We start from the raw sequence: 23,700 nt of genomic DNA on the forward strand, positions 1-23,700 counted from the left end.
GTTGTCTGTGCCCTTGGTAAAGGTACCTTACACTTTTGTGATGGCAGCATTAATGCAGAATAGTACATTGAGATTTTGGAGCAACATATGCTGCCTTCAAAACGACATCTTTTTCCAGGAATATTTCAACAAGACAGTGCAAAACCACATTCTGCACACGTTACAAAGGCATCGATGAGGAAGTAGAGGATGCCTGTCCCCTCTGTCCCTAATAGAGAATGTGTGGTGAAATTTGAAATGAAAAATGACAATGATGACCCTGTACTGTTTCACACCTTAAGACCTGTTTGTAGGAAGAATGGGACAAAATAACATTCAAACAATAATTTCTTTTAACAAAATAAATAATAAAACTGAAACCTTTCAACTTCATGTCCATGTCTTTCACTCCCTAAACATTAAGGAGGGTATAGTCACACTTGAGGTGGAATGCCATCAGAATGAAAATTCTTTGTATATTCCGGGATATTCGAAGTGCATTCTAAAAATTCTGACTGTATTCTGAGTGCATTCCAAACATTCGGGCCCATTCTTGTGGCCGGCCCGAATGTTTTGCTCATGCTCAAAACATTCGAGGTGCATTCGAAGAGGAGAAATATCGAACGACATTCTAAATATTCTTACAGCATTCCAACAGCATTCAAAACATTCTGATCATGTTCGAGGGAAAAATCGAAATGGCAAGCCACTTCAAATCCTGCCAGAATGTCCCGAATGTGCCTCGAATGAGCCAGAATGCCGTCGGAATGAAAAATTCTTCGTATATTCCGGGATATTCGAAGTACATTTCTAAGTATTCGAGTTGCATTCTCTTTGAATTCTTAGACATTCGAAACATATTCGGTGGCTATTCCGGGAGCGTTCTGACTGCATTTGAGGTGAATTCGTATAGCATTCGAGGCACCTTCCGACCAGACTTCGGGTGGTATTCAGGCAGCAATCGAACCGCGCTCGTACGGCATTCGAAGTGAATTCTTAATATCCTTACAGCATTCTAGGTAATTCCTACTGTGTTCCAACTACATTTGAACTGCATTCAAAAGCTAATACACCCGGAATGTGCAAGAATCATTCGAGGCAGGTTCAAAGCACATTCTAAGTATTCGAACGGCATTCTTACAAAGCTGTAAGAATGTTGGTCAGTTTGACATTCCCGCCAGAATGTGGCACGAATTTTGAAAAATGTTTCATTCCGGCTGGTTCTGCTTGATTTCTGCTAATTCCGAATAAGTGTGACGGGGCCTTAAGTGTTGTGAGAAGGAATGGCAATGTTACAAAATGGTAATGGAAACCTTTTTTTTTTTTTTTTTTTTAAATATGTTGCAAGAATTAAAATTTTGAATATTTAAAAAAAAAGTTTCTTGAGTTAAAACATCAAATAATGTGCTGCTGCATTGTTTTGAATGCAATACAGGTCAAATATTTGTAAATCATTGTTTTCTGTTTTAATTTCAACATACCATCCCAACCATTTATGATTTGGGGTTATGGATTTTTACTGTATTTTTCATATTTTTTCATTTATGCCAATAATACAAATGACAGGATTTTATAAAATTTTCTCAATGGTACCCGGAATCTCTGACTGAGTGAACTAGCATAAGGATGTGTGTTTAGATACACCAGAGCTCTTCTGTAAGTTGCTCTGGGTAAGGGCTCCTGCCAAATGCTCTAAATGTAAAACAAAATAAACAATTTAAACTTGACAGTATATTCCATCTATAAAAGCGCATAAATCCTTGCAAATTGAGATCAAATCAAGATTTACATTGATTAGTCTGCTTATGCATATATTTACACACATTGAGGAGCAGGAGTAAATTATGAATGTTCTTTCAAAACTAAGGGATTTTCATGAATACCAAATTTTTTGTGTAAGGACCCATATGAACAAGGTACAAATAAATCTGTATCCAGCTTGGTAAATGAGGCCCAATGATTTTTACAGTGCACATTCCACTTTTAAATAAGGTCAGAGTAAATTTTAGGGATGTAGCAATGCACACTGGTCATGAGTCAGTTCAGTTCACGATACTGACTTCAAAATTTGATTCAGTTCTCAGAATATTTTTCACAAAATTTGAATAATTAAAAAATGTATAATTTGAAAAGGCTCCTTTTTCATAAACAATGAAACAACCATACAAAATGCAAAACAATGTACATTTCTATATAAAACGGAATAAATTGCTCTGGGAAAAAAAAAAGCTATGAACAGAAGTTTAATATTGTAAATAACAAGTACTTAATGTTCAAATAAATACATTTTGAAATTTCTCCCAGAAATTTGATTGAATTAACAAAACCTGTGATCTGGAGAAAATTATCAGTTGAAACATAATGAGCTCTGTAGCAGCACCTGAGGTGTCATTTTAACTGGAAATAAAGTAATAAAGTTGGCTAAAACGTCTGACTTCCGTCTCCTCTTTCTCGAACGCTGTAGATCGCAGAGGCATGAGGCTGTGGCCGTTTGAAAGCTATAACATGGTTTTGTCACCATTTAATGTATATGTTTTATTGTGATCTGGAGCCTACAGGCCCAGTTCACACTCATTATATTTAACTCTATGGGCTGTTCAAGTCATCTCTTTAAGTTGGTTGAAAATTCACTAGAGCCCTAGTCTCTGTTGGTACTTGTTTTTGAATGTACAGTGTAAAAAACGCCATTGTTTTGTGTTAAACTATTAAATCTTTTACAAGTTGAGCATTTTATTGTGTTAATGATGAAATGGATGAAAGTTCTGTGGTTTTTGTGTGCAGGACTTTGAGCGATCACGTGCCTTCAGCTTCCTTAACGAAGTCAAGAAACGTTTCCAGACCACCTATGGCTCTCGGGCTCAGACAGCTTTACCCTATGCCATGAACAGCGAGTTCTCCAGCACTCTTGCTGCACAAATGGTGCGTCCAGCACAGAATCACCATAAAAAAGGGCAGCTTCCAATAGTGTTAACTGCTGTCAGACCTCATGGATTCCTCTTGTGCATACACATGAAAAAGCTGCTTTCACTGTATAATTTGTCACCATAAGGCTGTTGCAGACCAAAAAAAAAATCACAAATCCTGAAAGAATTCCTTCATCCTGTGTTAAGATTGCTGGTTCTGTATCATATGACGTGATAATTGCTGACCAATTTAGTATCTTTGCAACCAAAGAAGACCAGATAAGTTCTGGTAAGTGTCGGAAGTTTTGGCCCAAAATCTCAGGTTAAACGTTATAATGCGTATCAAAAATGTTACCTTAGGAGAACTGCAGGGGATTCTTCAGTGGATAGCAGAGGCCCTGAAGTTTGCCAGGATAACATTCTGCTGTTGTATTTCATTCAAGACAAAGTCTGCTAAGTGACATAGTCATGAAATTCTGCACACTAGTAGTTATTTTGAATAGTATTTGCCTGGTTGTTGCACATCTCTTTTGGAACCCGCAGGATTGCCAAGCATGTTTTGGCAAAAGTCTTAGTCAACACTAAATCTGTGTGTGTGTGTGTGTGTGTAAAAACCTATGAATTAGCCATTTGGGATCATGTTAAGAACACATGCTTCACTCATGATTGTTGTGCTTGTTGGAATGTACCATTTTTGTGAAGGTGGGTGATGTAACTAATGTGTAACCAGTTTATTAGGTACAAGCTTATGAATTAAAGAGGTTTGGGACCAGGCATGCTAAGAATGATTGGTCAGAGATGAAAAGTGGGTTAAGCTGGGAGCTGCCTTTTACTCTGGTACAGTCCCATGATAAGCCTGAAGAATTTTTATTTATTAACCAGTCACATGCTGCTTTTTACCCATAGGTTTAAAGAATGGTATGAGTGTGACGAAAGCATGCATTGCAAATGATATTTGAATGATGGAATATGTGGTGGTGTTAATAGTGAGAAATCAATTTGGCTGCCAATCAGAATTTAATCTTTATATATGGCTATACTGATTGAAGTGCAATATGTATGTAAGTAAAAAAAGAATATTCACTCTTGTTCAAAACAGTTATATACAGTACATACAAGAGCATAAAACCATTAAAACAGAGGGAAAATGAAACCTTTACTAAAAGAAATTGCTACTATAAAACCTAGTTAAGTACAGTGGTGTCAGTCAGTTTGTAAAAGCAGTGATTATACCAGAATACTTTCATAAAATCATATTGTAATTTATCACAGTAATAGTCTTAAATTGTCCTACAAATCCCTACTATATGTATTATTATTATTATTATTATTATTATATCCACATTCACTGGATATGAGCAATCGCATGCTCTGATTGGCTACTACTAGGATATCCACTCATATGCCGTGAGTAGAGAAAAACAAAATGGTGGAGCATGTTGCTGAACCAACCGAGGACGAAATAAAAACACTACTTGAAAACAACCCCCCCCCCCCCCCCCCCCCCAAATGATCAACTATTTAAAAGAAACAGAAATGGCTAAAAGAATATAGTTTTGTCCCCAATATTTCCTCTTTCATACTCCAGCCCAGTTGATGGCGTTAATGCACCTTTATGTTGGTTTGCCGCCAAAAAACCTGAAGAACCCCCCCCCCCCCCCCCCAAAAAAAAGTAACACAATAAAAGTATTTGATGGTAAGAACGTGTCTTTTTTTTTTTTTTTTTTGTCTTTCAATTATTATTATTATTATTATTATTATAGCATTTTTCACAAATTGCTATTGTCATTTCGCCGGGTTTACATTCTAAGCGGAAATGATTTTGTTGGACATTTTGTATCAAGTTTTTATTTTATTGAATTTGCAAAAAATAAAAATGCTCTGTTTCTCAAAATCAAGTGAATGTGGATAGAATAAAACAGTTATTCCACTCAGTCTCGTTGTACATGGCTTATAGCTGACAAGGCGCTATGCACCTCATCGACTATCAGCTCATGTTCAACAAGATTGAGTGGAATAATTTAAATATTTATTTTTCTTATCATAGAAGTACCACTCAGATCCAAGAGGCTCAGATCGACTGACAGAGACACAGATGCAGGTGGATGACTTGAAAGGCATTATGGTCCGGAATATTGGTAAGACAATGACTTCTACCCACACATGGTTCCTTCCAAAAGTACTGGAACAGCGAGGCCAGGTCTATTGTTTTTACAATATGCTTAAGACGTTTGGGTTTGAGATAAAAAAAAAAATTGGGTGGTCTGCCACAAAAGGTGTCAAGTTCGAAGTTGTTCATTACATCTAGAAATAAATATGTGGAAATGAAAGCTGAAATTCTAATTTATTCTGGTATATTAATCTTTCCATCTGAAACCTAGATGTCTTCAGTGTACAGTAGATCTGGCCTTGCCATACCAATACTTTCAGAAGGGACTATATCTGTCCTCTGCTCATCCATGATTATATAATCTTAGTGATTTTGTCCATGACATGGTTGTTGGTGCCAGACAAGCTGGTTTGACTATTTTAGAAACTGCAGATCTCCTGGGGATTTTCATGCACACCATTCTTTTGAGTTCACACAGAATGGTGTGAAAAACGACAAAAAAAAACCTATCCAGTGAGAGGCAGTTCTTTTAAGCAATATGAGCATTCAGAGGAGAATGGTCACTCAAATATCCACTTTTTATTATCCCCCTGGCATATAATGCGGGGGGATATAGCTATTGCTCTGTCTGTCCATCTGTTATGTTTTTGTTTCTGTAGCATAACTCAAAAACTATTAGGAATTTTGTCACAAAACCTCACAGCTATGTTAAATGACTAGAGGAGTTGTGCCTTTTGGGATTTCTGTGATTTCTCCCCCCCCCCCCCCCCATATTTCCGTGGCAACCAATTCAACTTAGGAAATTTTGGAGTGGGGTTTAATCTGGGGGCTGGGGGATATGTCGTCATCTGATGACTCTTGTTACAACCATGGTAAGGATAAAAGTATCTCGGACTACAATGTTCTCATTTTAGATCTCGTGGCACAGAGAGGAGAGAAGCTGGAACTTCTTATTGACAAGACTGAGAACTTGGTGGACTCAGTAAGTGTCTTTCTTGACTCTTACATATTGCCATTTTGATAAGTGTTAGTGTTTATGTTCTTTGCCTCTTGTTCCTTTTACAATACAGTCAGTCACCTTCAAAACAACGAGTCGCAACCTAGCTCGCGCCATGTGTATGAAGAACCTGAAAATGACAATCATCATCATAATTGTATCGCTCGTGAGTAAAGCATTTAAAATTTTGATGTATGCAAGAACACTGCAGAATAAAATACAAAGCTCAGCTCACCATCTGTTACAGTAACTCGTACTAAACACCATATGAACAAATGTGTGTATTTGCTCTGGTTCATTGATAGATACTTGAAATGAAATTCAGATAGTAATACAATTTTAAAGCTTATCATTCATAATAAGTCGAGATTGCAATTTTAGCAGCAAGAATTTACATTTTCTAGTTTAAAAAATAGTTTTTGTCTGTTTTGAAAACACTTATGAAAATGGGTCCATAGGCTATACACTGATTGCCAGAAGTATGTGGACACATGGATCACACCATATGTGCTTGTTGGAAATTCCATTCCGGGTTTAGTCCCTTTCTGCTGTTATAATAACCTCCACACTTCTGGGAAGGCTTTTCACTATATTTTGGATCATGGCTGTGGGAATTTGGTCTTTCAGCCTCAAGAGCGTTAGTGAAGTCAGGCACTGATGTCAAAGGTGCAATCTGCATTCTAGTTCATCCCAAAGGTGTTCAGTAGGGTTGAGGTCAGGCCACTCCGTGCAGGCCACTTGAGTTCTTCCACACCAACCTTTGCATACCATGTCTTCATGGAGCTTGGTTTGCATGCAGGGACATTGTCATGCTGGAACAGATTTGGGCCTCTTAGTGAAGGAACTGTAATGCTACAGAAGAAATGGCAAAGTCACAACATACAAAGACATTCTAGACAATTGTTCAACAGCTTGGGGAAGAATCACATATGGGTTTCATAGTCTGGTGTCCACATACTTTTGGCCAGATAGTGTGCATGTAATATTTATTTGCAAATATGAAAATGGATAGAATTTGTCCAGTACTTAATCTTTGCATTTTCAGGTGGTCCTGTACATCATAGTAACAGCTGCATGCGGAGGCGTGACTTGGCCCAACTGCCGGAGCAAGTAGGACGCGAAGTTGGGGCTTCATCCTTCACACTGTCTGACCCGGAAGGGAAATAAATCACTCACTCAAGAACGTTATGCCATCTGCACATTTTATCAGGTGTTCCAGGTGCATTTTCTGTTTAGCCTGGCTCTCTCAGCTGCAGGCTTCTTAAGAATAACTGAGTAGCTTTACACACAGAGGACTCAGGAGAGTCTGAAAATGAAACGCACTCTTTCCAAGTCCTCCATCTGAGCAGGATTCCCTGAGTGTTCAGCTCGATTCAGCACGTTTGTGGGTGTGATTTGTCTCTGAAACATTTTCTTTTATCTGATGTTGTGAAGCATTTATGTTGGTAAGGAAAATGTATGTCAAGTTCTAACATGAAATCTTTGGTAACAAGGCACATTTTTATGTACATGCATTTGTGCAAAATCAGCACATTGCATGTGAGGTGAAATTGATTTTTCACTGCACTTGATCACAACTTACTGCTAGTACTGCTCAGTAGCCTAATGCATAGAACATTGTTCAAAATTCATCCTGGATATTAAAAAATAAATGATGTTTGGTATATTACATTTGTGTAGATGACATATTACAGTGTATTGTAATCACTATAACATTTAGTGATTGAAATATTGAAATTCCACTTGTATCCATCTCGTATGTTTGAAGAAAAAAGTGAGAAAACCAAGCAACAATAGTCAGTATCAGTGTGCATCAGAGTGTGTGTGTGAAGCTCGGAGATACATGTTTACAGCTATTCCCTCTTAGGAGGTAAATAACTAGTGCATGGTTCTAACATGGTTGAATGGTATAAGTACCACTAGTTCATGTTGTTGTTTTTTTCCTTAATAAGAGCAAATTATAATCCATAAAACACAGACTTGTATTCATCTATACAGTTAATGTGTGCAGGTCCTTAAATACTGGGACAGTTGTACAGGCCATGTACTTTTTTAAATCTATACATAGACATCTATTCCATATTGATTTCACTTGTCTACAGTAATGATGACTTGTTGATTTCTCTAAACAGAGTTTATAGTTTCACTTTTCTCAAACATGATCTATAGATTATGTATAATAACCTGCTTTATATTTTTATTTGATAGAAGTGATGTACATTATAGCACAGTAATAGCAATGCACTTCAGTTAAGTCTTTCCCACAGTTCTGTTATGTACATGCCTCCACTCATATTGAGCGCAACTGTAGATGTAGTTTACAAGAGTAGTACTTCAGAAGGGGTATGAAGAACTAGTGTGCACTGGTGAGTGTGATGAGATATTCAGTCTCCCTGGTTGATTGTTACATATGTCAATTGATTTTGTTCACCCACAATGCACTTTTTTGTTTGATTTTTGCCATAATGTAATTATTAATATGCCAAGAATCATGTAATTATTTAATTATTCAACAAATTTAAGAGATTAAAATTCTATATTGAGTGGTTGTATTGTATTCAGTTGGATGGCTCATAATGAATACATGCTAGCAATTATGGCATATTCAAAATAATGTAGCGTTTCGGGCTTTGCATGGATGTCTGTAACAGTATGTTAATGGAATGGATCTGCCCACTTTTTATTTTTTATTATTATCCTAAATTTGAATGGTTGCCCTTATTGTCTTGTAGTTTGTTGCTTAAGGTAACTTAAAGGTGCCCTTCCACCAAAAATGTTTAATACTGGCTCTTTTTGAAATACCATAGTTCACTCCGAGTTGCATATGCATGCTGCATGTGAAAATGTAATTCTACCCCCATTCCCTGTATTAGCTTATGAAAGAAAATGGTCGGAAAAACGAGCGGATCTGAAAAAGCCATCTTACGTCACTTCGTAAATTAGTATTCATGGCCTCGCCCACCTTGGCTTGCGACCGCCCACAGGAAGGAAGTTCGGATTTAAGCGCAAGGAGAGATAGCAGAGCCCATCTCGTCAGTAGCTAACGAAGAGGACCTAACAGCAAGTTGAAAACCTGTCTGAACAAGTTTGTGCCTGTGTTATTTGTGGCAGTAACACATCAACGTTGCAATTCTTGCCCAAGATAGAAGAGGTGAAGAATAAATGGTTGGAATTTTATCTTTGGAACACCACCAGCGAAGTATAATGCAGCGTTAGTACTGTGTTCTGATCATTTCAACCACAGTGACTTTTGAAATTTCGGTGCCTTCAGTAGTGGTTTTGCTTCGAGGTTGCATTTAATCCCTGGATCTGTGCCGTCAAGACGATCGACCACCAGCTCATAAGCTGTAAGTAAAACATGAACTTTTTGTTCGAAGGTTTTTGTTACAAAATAGCATGTTCATATTTTCCACGTTAGCATGCATGACATGGTCACAAGCTAGGCAGGGATGAGAGTTTATCACTTTTTCTGAGTAAAAAACAACCTTTTTATATTATGCCAAATCCGTTGAGAATTTTTTTTTTAAATTAATTTCGGGGGGTTGGGGTATGTTCCTTCATGCTGTTCAAACTTTATTAACTCCAACGATGTTTACACATTATTTGTAAGTCGCTATCTTTAGTCTCGCTTAAATCTCGTTGAATGTGATGTAAAATTCGTGTTATCTACATTGTTATTGGTCAAAACATCGATGTCGAGACCATAACAGCCAATCAAAACTGTTTTTACAAAGACACCCACTTTTTTTTAAGTCACTCATTCATTTTGTTTGTTTGTTCAATAAAAACCCAAACATTTGTTGAATTTTTCTTATTTCCTCGCGTCACACCTCAATGACGTCAGCGCGCGGTATGTTTCCCTTCGTGGTTTGTTCCTCCTCTCTCGTCGTAGTAAGACACCCACATCCGCTTGTTCTGACTCACTGAAGGTAGCGTCACAGTGCTGTTAGCCAATCAGCAGTAACATATTTACATGTCATGAATATTAATGAGTAAGAGCTGAAATCCTGTCGTTCTCCCGCCACCCACTCCTCCAGCAAACTAGAACAGCCTGAAACAGGAGAACCGCAGCATTTTTTTCACCAAAACCGGCTCACAGGGCATTCATTCATACTAGAGACCACCGCGCAATTAATGAAAAAACGATGCAAGGAGACCTTTAAGTGTGGTGATGAGCATTTATAAATGGGTGCTACCAGTCAAATAGGCAACGTGGCCAGTTCAACTATGATTGTATACCTCTTGTGAAATATGAGTCATATGCTCTCTCTCTCTCTCTCTCTCTCATATATATATAATTTTTTTTTTAATATTCAGAAGGTCTAAAGGCATGGAAGTGCTTTGGGATCTTATTGGTAGCTGTGATCAGATCTGAACAATTACACTCATCTTTCAATGTTTTCAATGCCTTGCATAAGTAGTCACACGGAACCCAAACCCTCCATACATTCTGACAGAGATTGAGCAATTTTACCAAGAAGAATGAGCAAACGATTATTAGGAACCAGATGCATGAAGCTGGTAGAGCCACATCCTAGCTGTAGCTGCAGCCAAAGTTTTCTCTGCCAAATACTGAATGGATGACTTATGCAAATACAAATTCAGTATTTGTATGTACATGTACTAAAGCCCAAACTTAGTAGTGAAGGTAATTGAAGGATACCATTTTACCATTGTCACTTTCATCAGCAGCACATTTTCTTAGCTTCTTTCAAATGATTTTGTCAAAAGGTTGAATGCTGACAGAAGTAAAACTGAAAATAAATTTGAACATTCTTCCAAAGTCAAGTACAATAGGATAAAACCATTAAACTATCATTTGAGAATTTAATGTTACATTTTGTTTTTAATAAATACTGTAAATTTTGCCAGTTCTTGTTTAGGGAAATCATTCCAGGACAATATTTCATATGACTCAAAAAGTGAAAGTTACCTTTATTTGAAACACAGACTTTGGAAAATAAAACATACTTTTGTTACAGTTCACGAGATCCCATCTTTCAAAATTCATTTCTTATCCCATCACAAGACTTGATATGAAAGTCACATGATCACTATTTAAAACCAAAAAAAGGTAAAGGAAAGAAAAATCCCCCACACCAAGTGTCTGGTGAATTGTTTTCAAGTTTGGGATGTTGCTTTGGGCCCCCAAACATTCAGAAACCATTCATGTTTTATCCTCCATTGCTTTATCCATGCCAGGTTCAGTAAAATCACAAAGAAAGCTGCAGTTAGCTTGCATCATTTGAAAGCCTGTAGACAGGAATGAACAATGAAGTTTTAAATGCATAATTTTTTAAACCATTAGAAATTTGAATATATCCATAAATATATAATTACCTTTAACTCCAAGTCTGCCTTTTTTTTTTTTTTTTTACACTTTTTTGACCTCCCGTTTCCTCAGGCCAGTAGAGTTGTTGGGTTCTTGATCAGCATATAACAAATCAATACACAATTCATAAGCTGCAATTTATTACTGCAATTCAAATAACCATTTAAAATCTAATGTACCCACCATAGGTAGTGAAACTCATGTCCTCTGGATCTTGTGGACTGTCTAGCTCATCACCTTTTTTGTCACAATAATCCTGATCCAAGGGGCCAAATCGCTGACACACAAAGACATGTCGTGCATTATTCCTTAAGTTTATGAAAGAATAATTAGCCTATGTCAGTGAATACTATATCATCACACCAATTAAATAACTCAGAAATAAAATCTTAAAATGATACTACATATTCATTTGGTATAATATTTGCTTAACATATACAGAATATTCAACAGGTTATACCTTATGAGGCCACATGAAACTGACAAAGAGGATGATGGGAAGGCCCACGGTGAAGACATACACACCCCAGAGCCAGGGACGCTTTCCTGTGGCAAACAGTAACCGCTCCACAACCCCATGCTACAAGAGGCATGAGCGCATCACAAAAAAAAAAAAAAAAGTTTTCCATTGATTTATTGAAGACTACCTGCAGGACAGACGCACTGCTAAAAATGGCAAGTGAAAATCTAGTATTTCCTATTATCAGATGACAACAGGCTTGTAGTAGAGTAGGCCAAGCAGACTTACTCGAGTCCGACTCGTGCCCTAATTTTAAGGATATGTGACTTGACTTGAGCACTGGTGACTTGGACTTGGCCTCGTGCATTAACTGCCTTCGGACTTGTAAATTGGAGACAAGGACTCGGATTTTTTTCTTTATTTTTTGTAACATGCCATAATAATTTGGCATAACATTTATATCTGCATTAATTTTTTTGTACTAATTTTGTGCAAGAGTGTCACATCTGTGTGCCTTGGCATGTGCTCTGGATAGCACACACGCCAAGCAGACTCACTCTCGCGCATGCCGTAAACGACTCGCACCTGCACAGGTTTAAGGCGCAGTCACCACGCCTATATAAAGACTGAAAACGCATTTAGTTTGTGAAGAATTGAGTTGCATTGCTGACACATTACCGAGACTTACTTCCTTGTTCGGTTTCCTGATCCCTGACTTCCTGTTTCTCGTCTTTAATTCTGCCTAGTGTACGATAACCTGTTTGTGCCTCTCTTGACCTATTGCCTGTTTCACTGTTTTATGATTTTGCCTGCTGTTGTGGATTGCTTACCTGTCTTCACTTGTATTAATACCGCGAGTTGGTTAACATGTCCTCCTCTCGATTGGGAGATCGCGAGTTTTACTCGCAGTCGGGTCATACCAAAGACCATCATAAAAATGGCACCTACTGCCGTCTGGCAAGGCATGCTGCAATACAGATGCGAGTGGGAAGTCAAACTCTCGCGGTTACCAGACGACTGGCCCCCCACTGTAACCCTAGCTGTATAGGTGAGAGGCTGCCCGATAAAGGCGTGGGAAGGACTTTTACTTGTATTAATAAACCCACCTTCTGCCCTTACATCTGTCTCCCAACCATCTCTGACAGAATACTTTGCACTCCCTGACAAAGAGAAACGTCATGTTCAGGAACAAGCTAACGTTAATGGCGCTAAAACAGCCACCGTGCGGTTGGAGTCTTGTTCTCGGACTGAACTCAGTTTTTTTTTTTTTTTTTAATTACTTGACTCGGATTTGTACACTGGGGACTTGAGACTGGACTCGGACTCGAGGTTTAGCGACTCAACTACAACACTAGATGACAATACACCAAATATAAGATTATTAAACCTATTTCTAGACCTATTTTCCTAATTTCAAGCTTAAAGTCTTCTTGTATTAGCAGATCTTTTTTTTCTATTTTGCACATTTATTTCTAGAGGGAAGCAAAATTAGATAGGACAACAGAGCACAAAATTTTAAAGATTGAAAAGGAGTAAAAGCATCTAAAAACAAGATGAATTGTCTTAAAATTAATTTATCATAAGATATTATATAAATTTGCCCTTAATCAGGTATTTTCACTTGCAAAGATTTTATTTATTTATTTATTTATTTAGGCGCATGAATATAGTACCTTCATAGAAATTAATGAACACTGTTCCAAAGCTCCCTGGACAAAAAAGTATGTGTGTGTCATGGATACCAGTTCAGTTTGGTAAGAATTTCCCCCATCTCTGTCAATTTTCATCCACTGTTCCATTAACGAATACAAATAATTTGACGGCCTCCAGTTTGATCCTGAGCCTGGGTTACTGTCTGTTAAAGTTAAGTTAAAGTCCTTCCCGTGCCGTGTGGCGCATCGGGCGGCGCCAATCTCCGTTTCTGCAGCCCTCTGCCTCTTGCCTATTACATAGCTAGGGTTACAGTGGGGGGGCTAGTCCTCTGGTAACCACAAGAGTTTAACTCCCCACTCGCATCTGTATTGCAGCGTGCCTTGCCAGATGGTAGTAGGTACCATTTTTATGATGGTCTTTGGTATGACCCGACCGTGAATAGAACTCACGATCTCCCAATCGAGAGGGGGACATGCTGCCACTAGCCGGTGGGTTACTGTCTGTATGGAGTTTTTATTCTCTATGTATTTCCTCTGGGTTCTCAAGTTTCTTCCTACCTCTCAAAAGCATGCTGGAATTAGACTGGCTATGCTAAACTGTCCATAGATATGAATGAGTGAATATGTACGTTCATGGTGCACTTCTGTGAACTGGAATCCCATCCAGGTTGTAGCATTCCTAGGGCAGGTTCAGATTCACTGCAGTCCTTACAAGGATAAAGCAATGACTGAAGATGTATGAATACATTAATTTTGACAAGTGTCCATTTTCCATACCAAATGCTTGATGTCCTTCTCTGACCAATTTTACATGACACTTTCTCTGTCAATGCCAGCTGATGATATGTACAGTACTGTGCAAAAGTCTTGGGCACATGAAAGGAAATGCTGTAGACCAAAAATGGATTAAAAAATAATGAAATGAAATGTTTCAACATTAAAAAACACTACTAACAGCAGTAAGTCATAATAATTGAAGCAAAGTCAATATTTGGTGTGAGACGACCCTTTGCTTAAAAAAAAAAAAAGCAGTCTCGGGTACAGTGTAGTTTTATAAGGAAATGAACTGCAGGTTTTACTGAGCATCTTGCAGAACCAGCCACAGTTCTTCAGGACACTTTGACTGTCACACTTGCTTCTTAATTTTGCAGCAAAACCCAGTAGAATTGCATTATGTTTTCTTTTTTTAATCTGATCTCTGGTGTAATATGCTGCTCAGATACAAACTTTTTTTTTTTTTGTAAAATTGAATTTTGTGCTGGAAAACGAACATTTAGAACTCCAAAATGTTTTTGTACTGACTTGATAATGTAGAAGTCATAACATAGAAATCTAAAACAAAATTTGCTTGAAAAAATAGTGCTTAAGACTTTTGCACAGTACTGCAGATTAAACTGTATTCATTCAGGTTTTTATATTTTATGATAAGTTGCTGGTGGATGCAACTGGTTTTTTTTTTTTTGCATCAGGACCTTAAAACAGCTTACTGTCTGCCTTTGGCCCCAGGTAGCCTCTGTCCAGTGTCTGGCCATCATGAGGTCGTCACATAGCAGGATATTGTCAAACAGCACATCTCCAGTAATGGACCACAGCTCAAAGCCTACTGCAGATACAGGACTCATTCTGAATGGCTGGGTGTCCTCAAAATAAGCTGGGTTAGGGATCAATCGTGGCTGCCATTTTCCCTAATGCAGAGACCAGCAAGAAGGGTTCATTTTAGAAAGTGTAATTCTCATAGTTTTTTTTTCCTAAATTTGATGCCCCATTGACATTTATCATCTCTTTGGATCTCATAGCAATTTAATTGGAAAATATAGGTGTGGCCTCAAGGGCGTGGTCAAGCATCAGCTGTGGGTGGTGAGGAGTTAGGTAGAGCTGGCAGGTAACATGTGATGAGTTTCACCGGTGTTTGATTACTGGCAATTTACTTTTGTGTGTTTTGTGTGTTCTTTCAGAGAGATGCAGGTAATCACAGAGAGAGCTGACCTGCCCAGCACTGTTTTTTTTTTTGTGTGTGTGTGTGAGAGAGAGAAAAGAAAAAGGAACTAAAGTCACTGAAAAGCGAAATTAGACAATAAAAATAAACACATCTTGAGTCATCAAGCTTATCTCCCAGTTCCTCATTCTCAGAGTCGTTATAGTGTTACACTGGTGCTGAAACATGGAAGTGAGGGGGAAAAAAAATTCCATCACGGAGTACACACCAGTCGTAGAGATCCTCCAGACCTTCCTCAGCAAGCTCAACATCAGACCCTCGTCGTATTGTGTGCAGATCAGGAACAGTGCTTCCAGACTCTGCTCCAGTCCCAGGCAGAGGATCGGCAGGTGAGCTGGAGCCTGGTTCAGCTAGTAGGTACTTCAGCAGCCACTCACACAAATATTGCAGCCAACCCCCATGCAACTGTTCAAGGTGGCCACAGTTTGATCCAGGAGCATTTGTGGAGCTTTTTGTGTGTGTCGCTGATGTGTGCTCACAGTGGGCAGTTTGTCTGTTGACACTCCTGCTCAACAGCTCCCAACCACCAACCTGCTGGAATATCTGGACCTGAAGCAGACTATTCTGTAGTGGGTCAGTCCCACACTGGAACATCACCAGCGCTTCTGCACACTAGCATACAGTGAGATTGGCCGCCCCTTCACTTTCGCGCAGCAGCTCAGAGATGCCTACTGATGGTGGCTGCTAACTGGAGAGTGTGACACTGAGGACATCATTGACTGAGTGGCACTGGAGCAGTTCATTGGTTGATTGCCAAGAGGAACATCAGCCTGGGCTCAGTGCCACCATGCGACGTTGCTGGAGGAGGCAGTCCAGCTGGTGGAGGAGCATCTGGTGGCATTTCCAGTAGCAGGCACTCCTGCAACTTGCCCCTTCCCTACCCTGGCATTGCAAAATGGGGGACAATTCCTCGAAGCCCACTCCCCAAACTCGTATCCCTCCCCATTTTCTCTCACTCCCTTGTACCTCTGTGCCAACGCTCCCACTAACTCCCTCTTTCTCTCCACAGGTGGAACCATCTGTGCTCACCAAGACCAGGACAAAACCTGGGCAGGTCTGCAGGTGCAGCAGGAAAGCCAGGCATTTCCAGCATCAGCATCCCCTTGAGGAGGTGGGGATACTGATCCGCATTCCTGATGCACCTTGAACTTACCCTGATCAAGCAGGAGTGTACCAAGTGGCAGTGAGTATTCAAAGGGTACACATCAGGCCTTGGTGGACTCTGGTTCATCAAAGCCTGATTCAATGCAAGGCATTGGGAAATGCACAATTGGTGAGGTGTGTACACGGAGATGTTCACAAGTATCCTCTGGTGCCCATCACTATCCAGTTTCAGGGGTGAAAAGCATAATGTGGAGGTGGCAGTTAGTCCTGGTCTCACCCATTCACTAATCCTGGGGACAAATTGGCCAGGGTTTAAAACATTAATAAAGCACTTATTTGTGGATTGGTCCTCCTTTAGTGCACCTCAGGGGATTATGGTGCTGGGGAGGTGGTCCCAGGGCTGTCTGCATCAGCTTTGCGTCAGGGAGACATGGAGGGTGGGGAGGGCTCTGCGCTCGCCTCTCCACAGAGACTTGCTGTTGGAGCAGTCACAAGACAAAACCCTGAGGCATGCTTTTGACCAAGTGATTGTCAAAACCTCCAGCTGAACATTGTACTCTTCTACCTATATTTTTCTGTTATTAAAGATAGGCTACATTGAGTGACACAGGACACTCAAACAGGAGAGGAAACAACCCAGTCCTTGGTCCCGAGGAACCATAGGGAACTTTGTCCATGCAGTTCATCATTATCCCATGATGGGGCATTGAGGTCAGGATAAAATGCTACACCAACTCATGGCCCACTTCTATTGACCAGGCATTTGTGGCAATGTTGCAGGTGGTGCACAGCATGTCACAAATGTCAGCTGGTGAATCTGCCAACCACCCCAAAAGTGCCATTGCACCCTTTATCTTTCATCAGGATCCTCTTCGAAAGAATTGTCATGGATCTTGTCAGGCCATTAGTTTGATCTGCATGAGGGTATCACTCATGAATCTTAATGGATTGTGCAAAATAATACCTGGAAGCAGTGCCTTTACACAACACTTCTGCAGGAAATGTGGAAGAACTCTTCCGTGTTATCTGCTGAGTCTGGATTCCAAAATAAATCCTGACTGTTTAAGGTACGACGTTTATGTTACACACACTTTATAAAATGTATGAATTACTGGGGATTAAATCAATTTGTATCAGTGTTTACCATCTGCAAATGGATGGGCTGGTTGAATGATTTAATGAACACTTAAAAACGTGATTAATAAGTTCATTCACAGGTGTGCTAGAAATGGGAAAAAATTTTATTTGCAGTGTGAGAGGTCCCACAAGCCTCCACAGGGTTTTCCCTATTCAGACTATTATATGGTCACAAACTTCATGGAGCCCAAGATGTCTTCAGGGAAAATTGGGAGGAGGGACCTTCCAAAAGCAAAAATGAAATTCAGTGCATTCTTGACCTAAGAGCAAAACTCCACATGCAGAGTCACCTAACCCAGGAGAATTTGCTACAGGTGCAAGAATTGCAATCCCAGCTGTATAATAGGGGAGCATGGGGAGATAAAGTGCTCATTTTACTGCCCACATCAAGCCCTAAATTGCTCCCAAAGTGGAAAGGACCCTTTTAAGTGACACAACAAGTTGGAGAAGTTGACTATGAGATCAGACAAACAGAGGCAATGCACTTCAGATTTACCACCTCAGTCTCCTGAAACTGTGAAGAGAAGAGGTTTTTGTGAGGGGGAGGAGCTGGGACTGGAGGTAAGTTTAAAAAGTCAGGCCCAATTCACCGTGGTTCCCTGTGGAGACCACCTCTTGCCATCTGAGAGAGCACAGATGGTTAGGCTTGAGGAGGAAATCTGTGATCTGTTTTCACCTCTGCCTGGTCACACTAATTTCATAGAACACCACATTGAGACTCCTCCAGGTGTGGTGGTGTGCAGCTGCACATACCAGCTCCCTGAAAACACACACACACACACACACACACACACACACACACACACACACGGTACGGGATGAACTCAAGGCTATGCTTGACATAGCGGTAATTGAGGAGTCACACAGTGACTGGACAGGGCTTTCCACTAAGGCTCATACTAGCCAGCTATGACAAATAAGTAGCCAGCCAGGGAGGGGTGGTAGTAAACACAAAATAAACTCCTGCGCATGCAGTTCCCAGGATTAAATGTATTTTCCACAGACCATTTATTTATTTATTCACTTTACTCAAATACAAAGTAAAATGGCAGTAAATCTTTCTTTTCTTGCATTCAACTGACAAACTGAGGTTGCAGGTCATTATAACCTTTTTAACAGTCAGAGCGACAAAAATATAACCTGTGGACCTGGCTACTGTTGCCCTGTCTTGGAGTGCGGTGGAGCTGCATGATTCCTCTTCTGGGACTATAAAACAAACGTGTCTAATTCATGTAGCAAATGATTGGAATTTACTAAATCACATACTGCAGCAGTAACAATGTAACACATGTAGGGCTACGTTAATTATAGTATAAGTGCTACTATTGAAATAATCTGGAAAAAAAATTGGCAACAATGAATGTCCCTTTTGGGATGAATAAATTAATCTGAATCTTCATACTATTCTGAAGCACTTCAACTGACCACCACTTCTCTTTTTTAAGAAGCCTTCCAGAGTCTGCTGATGAAGTTTTCTTTTAGGTGGCATCTTTCCCACACCTATGGGCAGGTATAAACAATGAACATGAACATTCAAAGCAGGAGAGCATTATTCAAAAAACGTTCATGTTATTATTATTAGCCTAAGTATGCCTGCATAATAGACAAGCTATATTAATTTCTCAGACATTTGCTCTATTATTATTATTATTATTATTACTACAACATATTGCATCTTTTTTATTCATTAGTGTATGCCAGACGCTAATGCACCAATGAAAACTGTGATTTGCGCACCAAAAATAATCAGTAATAGGCTATACAAGCTCACATATTGCATCATGAGGCGTTCCTGGCTTGTAAATCTCTTATTTTCGGTGCATGACACATTCACGCAACTGAGCATGCTATGAATTAACAATGACAACAGTCTGCAGTGGTGGCTACACAAACACTCAGCCAACATTTCTCCATTTGTGTATGCAAATACACTCCAACGACTCAGTTTCATAGTTCGAATTACGGGGGGTACTGGGGGGTGCTATACCCCCCAATGAAGACCCAGTACCGCCCAAAGAGACAAAAATATAAGTTTTGGGGGGGTCCGATATTTTTTCTGATATTGTGAAAAGGAATATATAATTCAAACCAACTCCCATTCGGCATTCTTATTGTAGGAACATTTTAATGTAAATCGATTTCAGACAGACACCCCTATTGTGGACCATACCATTTTTAGTCACCGCAGCGCTAGAACGCGCTAGAGCAGGGGTTCTCAAAGTGTGGGACAGTCAGCCCCCCCCCCCATGTTTGTTGTTGCTATACTTAATGTTCCATTCGTATTTAAAAAAAAGGTTATTGTACACATTTTTATTTTTTCTTTTACACATTTTAAACATCTGTGCTTTTTGAAAACATCTTTTTTTTTACACATTTAAAACATATGAGCTTTATTAAAACATCTTTTTTTACACATTTTAAACATCTGTGCTTTTTGAAAACCTCTTTTTTTTTTTTTTTACACATTTTAAACATCTGTGCTTTTTTTAAACATCTTGTTTTACACATTTTAAACATCTCATAGCATCATTAGCTAGCACCTCTTGGCAGACAGCACACTGTGGCAGTGGAGCATCTTCAGATCCAGTCCATGAAAATCCAAACTTTAAATAATCGTGGTCATACTTCCTTCTTTTTTTGCTTGGCCCAGACTCTGTCTCCTCACTCACTGTAGCTTTAGGTACTAAAAATCGATCCATTTTGTCTCTGGCAAAGGCTAGCTGAAGTTTGCTAAATGTCCGCAATAGTAACTTATTCTGGTTTATTTTTCCTCACGTTGCGCCCCCCCGAAGAACTCTGGCACCCCCTAGGGGAGGCACGCCCCACACTTTGAAAAGCCCTGCGCTAGAAGCAATAGCTTCTAGTCCACACCGTATTCAGTTGATTCATCAGATACAGTCCATGGGTTTGCAGCAATTTATACAGTCTATGGTTTGCAGCAGAAGACGTGCATTGGTAATGTTAGTTGCTAACCAACTTTTAGCCTGTTAAAAATGTGTTATTTTACAACTTTCATTTATTAAAGTGATTTGTTCTTTCAGCTGATGTCACATCTTTATACATTGAATTACTTACCCACTGAGGCCAGAAGGCTACAGTGGACGGACGTTAACGTTAGTTACCAATGTTAGTTAGCAAGATAAGCTAAGTCTCTATTTAAATCAAGCTTATTACAGTGTGGTATAGAAACGATTCTCATTTCAAAGGAGAAGAACTCCATATGTTTCCATTCTCATTTTATCATGAATAAATTGTGCCCTCGGTGGTGTAGTGGTTAGCGCTGTCGCCTCACAGCAAGAAGGTCCTGGGCGAGGGCCTTTCTGTGTGGAGTTTGCATGTTCTCCCCGTGTCCGCGTGGGTTTCCTCCGGGTGCTCCGGTTTCCCCCACAGTCCAAAGACATGCAGGTTAGGTTAACTGGTGACTAAATTGACCGTAGGTGTGAATGTGTGAATGGTTGTCTGTGTCTATGTGTCAGCCCTGTGATGACCTGGCGACTTGTCCAGGGTGTACCCCGCCTTTCGCCCGTAGTCAGCTGGGATAGGCTCCAGCTTGCCTGCGACCCTGTAGAAGGATAAAGCGGCTAGAGATAATGAGATGAGATGAGATGAAATTGTGCCCTTCTGAAATTCATTTGGCACATAGGCCCATCCTGTGTGTGTGATTAGGCACAAGAAGTTCTGATGTAGGCCTAGCTAAGCCTATGCAAAATTACAATCAGAACCTCTGGAGGCAACATAAAAAGAACCAGGTAGTAGGCTAGCCTAGGCAAAATAGCCTAGTACATGGATGTTTTCTATTGTTTTTACTTACATTCCTTTTGTATTATTTTTAAGATAATCATAGTTTCATCTGAGTACCCTGTTTGAGTTTATTCACAGAGACAGTAGGCCAAACATGAGGAAAAGAAAAGGGCCAGACATCAGGCATTTTTTTGGTGCTAAAAGAGTAGTAAATATTAGCACTAAGATCTACAGACAATTACAGTACAAGTGTAGGTGCAGTTAGGTTTTATACACTGTTCATGTGAATAAAGAAAATGGGTTCCCAGCAGACAGGAGAGGCACAGCAGGACGAAAGAGAGCAAGACATTCAGCAGGACTGTTCTGCATGTCTGTATATACTGTATGTGACTCATTTGTAGTGTTGATACCCAGTTTGTTCTGACAAAGAAGGTTATCAGGTTGCACTGCTGTTTTTCTTCTGTGGTAGTACTGTATGGTTTGTCATGCTTCTTAATGACATTAAAAATTATTGTTCAGAGTTATTGTGTTGAGTTACTGACACCGACTTCCATAGACGAGACGAGACAGGACCGGGGGGGGATTGATATGATAGTGGACCATGATGGTACCCCCCAATTATGGTGGGGTAATTCGCACTCTGCTCAGTTTGGTTTCATTTACAACCAACGGTGTCTTTTGATGCCAGCACGTAATTGAATGAGAGAAGACTGGTTTACTGGAGACAAAATAAGTGATCTCTGCTTCTGTTCCCTCCGATGTCACCTCCGATGGCCCTGACACACTACTGCCTCTGCTGAGTGTGCACGCACACCGCATGTCGGGGCCGCGGATGAGTTACTCTCCCTTGATCAACGAAGTCGGCGGGGAATTTGTGGTTATTATCAGTACAAACAGCGCAAATCACAACTTAAATGAGTGCGGTTCAGTTTGACATTATTGTCAGTCCGTTAGATAAACATTTAATTTTATTAAAATCGAAAATTAATACTTAGAGCCTGTGGGTTATAAAAATAAGTAATTAAAGTAGCCAGCTGGACTTAATTGTGTAGTCGGTTGTATGGCCGGCAGCCGGTGCTTGTAGAAAGCCCTGCTGGAGCAACACAGTGGTTTTGTTCCCCAAAACCAACAGGGGTGGATTTCCCAATAACATTGTACTTTAGGGCTAGAGCAAGTTTAAAAATGCTCTTAAACAACAAACATTGTCTCTGTAAGTGGTTTTCCCAAACTCGTTTGTAAGAAGGAGCTTTAAGAGCAACTTTTGTTTTGAGTGTCTTTGCACTACGCATCCTTGATATAGTCATTAGTAGTTGTGAAAAGCATTTGTAGTTGCCAAATCCAGTTGATGCGGTCACATGGGGTTCATTTTTAACCAAAAACCAATGAAATATAAAGTGCTCAAAATGTTAACATATTGTCTCGTCATTAATTACCACATTATATATGTAATGCTTAATAATTGAAACTATTTTACATTTTTGGAAAATAACTTATTTCAAACTTTTTTTTAATTAAACGAACAAGTGTTTACGCAGAAGAATGAGCAAATAATAACCCAAATGATTTCCCTGTGCCTGCTCATTTCCTTGTTACCCAATCATGCAGTCATGATGATTTCAACTGTTCTCCCTTTTTATATATATATATTTTTGTTATATAGTTGTGGTCAGAATGTCATCTTGGATATGAATGTCATGGCAATATTTGGGCTTTCAATGATTTCTCTGAACTGTTCTTTTTCTGTGGCAGAATTATTGTACAGCATACATCTTTTTAAAAAACTAGAATCCAGTGCACAATTTTCTTTGGGTTTTCTGAAATCAACAGGGTCAAAATTATACATACAGCATGCCTAATATTTGGGTAAAATGTCTCTTCGCAAGATTCGCCTTGACCAAATATTTTTTGTTTACCATGAACAAGCTTCTGACAGAATTCTGGTTGGATATTTCACAATTCTTCATGGTAAAATTGGTAGAGTTCAATTAAATTACATTTTTTTCTTGGCATGTACTCTACTTTTACGTACAGTCCATAAATTTTCAAGAAGGTTGAAGTCAGGGCTTGTTTTAAGCTTAATGTTAGCCTGCTTTATCCTCCACAACCAGCTCTGTGTGCTTGGGTTCATTCTGTTGTGACTTCCAGTCATGTTTAAGTTTCTAGTGGTTTGAAGTTATGAAGAATTCTGAGATAGTCCTCCATTATTCCATCCACTTTGTGCAATGAACCAGTTCCACTGGCAGTAAAACAGCCCCAGAGCATGATTCTGCTACCACAACCACCAGATGG

The 23,700-nt window shown here is 39.5% G+C and overlaps 2 protein-coding genes across 2 annotated transcripts in view; one reads left to right on the forward strand and one right to left on the reverse strand.

Moving 5' to 3' along the window:
• The window catches only part of sybl1 (synaptobrevin-like 1), a 28,825-nt gene extending 20,293 nt beyond the window's left edge, over positions 1–8,532 (forward strand). The window contains exons 4-8 of the mRNA XM_060927586.1: positions 2,761–2,898; positions 4,930–5,020; positions 5,907–5,974; positions 6,063–6,155; positions 7,035–8,532. Of these exons, the coding sequence (XP_060783569.1) occupies positions 2,761–2,898; positions 4,930–5,020; positions 5,907–5,974; positions 6,063–6,155; positions 7,035–7,103 (459 nt within the window). The 3' untranslated portion in view covers positions 7,104–8,532. The remainder of the gene's footprint in view (positions 1–2,760; positions 2,899–4,929; positions 5,021–5,906; positions 5,975–6,062; positions 6,156–7,034) is intronic.
• A 2,390-nt stretch (positions 8,533–10,922) lies between these two features.
• si:ch211-274f20.2 (calnexin) overlaps positions 10,923–23,700 on the reverse strand; it is a 107,361-nt gene continuing 94,583 nt past the window's right edge. Inside the window, exons 10-14 of the mRNA XM_060927587.1 lie at positions 14,921–15,118; positions 11,782–11,901; positions 11,505–11,598; positions 11,330–11,413; positions 10,923–11,242 (exon numbers count right to left, since the gene is read on the reverse strand). Coding sequence (XP_060783570.1) covers positions 11,364–11,413; positions 11,505–11,598; positions 11,782–11,901; positions 14,921–15,118 — 462 coding nt within the window. The 3' untranslated portion in view covers positions 10,923–11,242; positions 11,330–11,363. The remainder of the gene's footprint in view (positions 11,243–11,329; positions 11,414–11,504; positions 11,599–11,781; positions 11,902–14,920; positions 15,119–23,700) is intronic.

Source organism: Neoarius graeffei, chromosome 8 (assembly GCF_027579695.1).
Source record: "Neoarius graeffei isolate fNeoGra1 chromosome 8, fNeoGra1.pri, whole genome shotgun sequence".
NCBI lineage: Eukaryota > Metazoa > Chordata > Actinopteri > Siluriformes > Ariidae > Neoarius > Neoarius graeffei.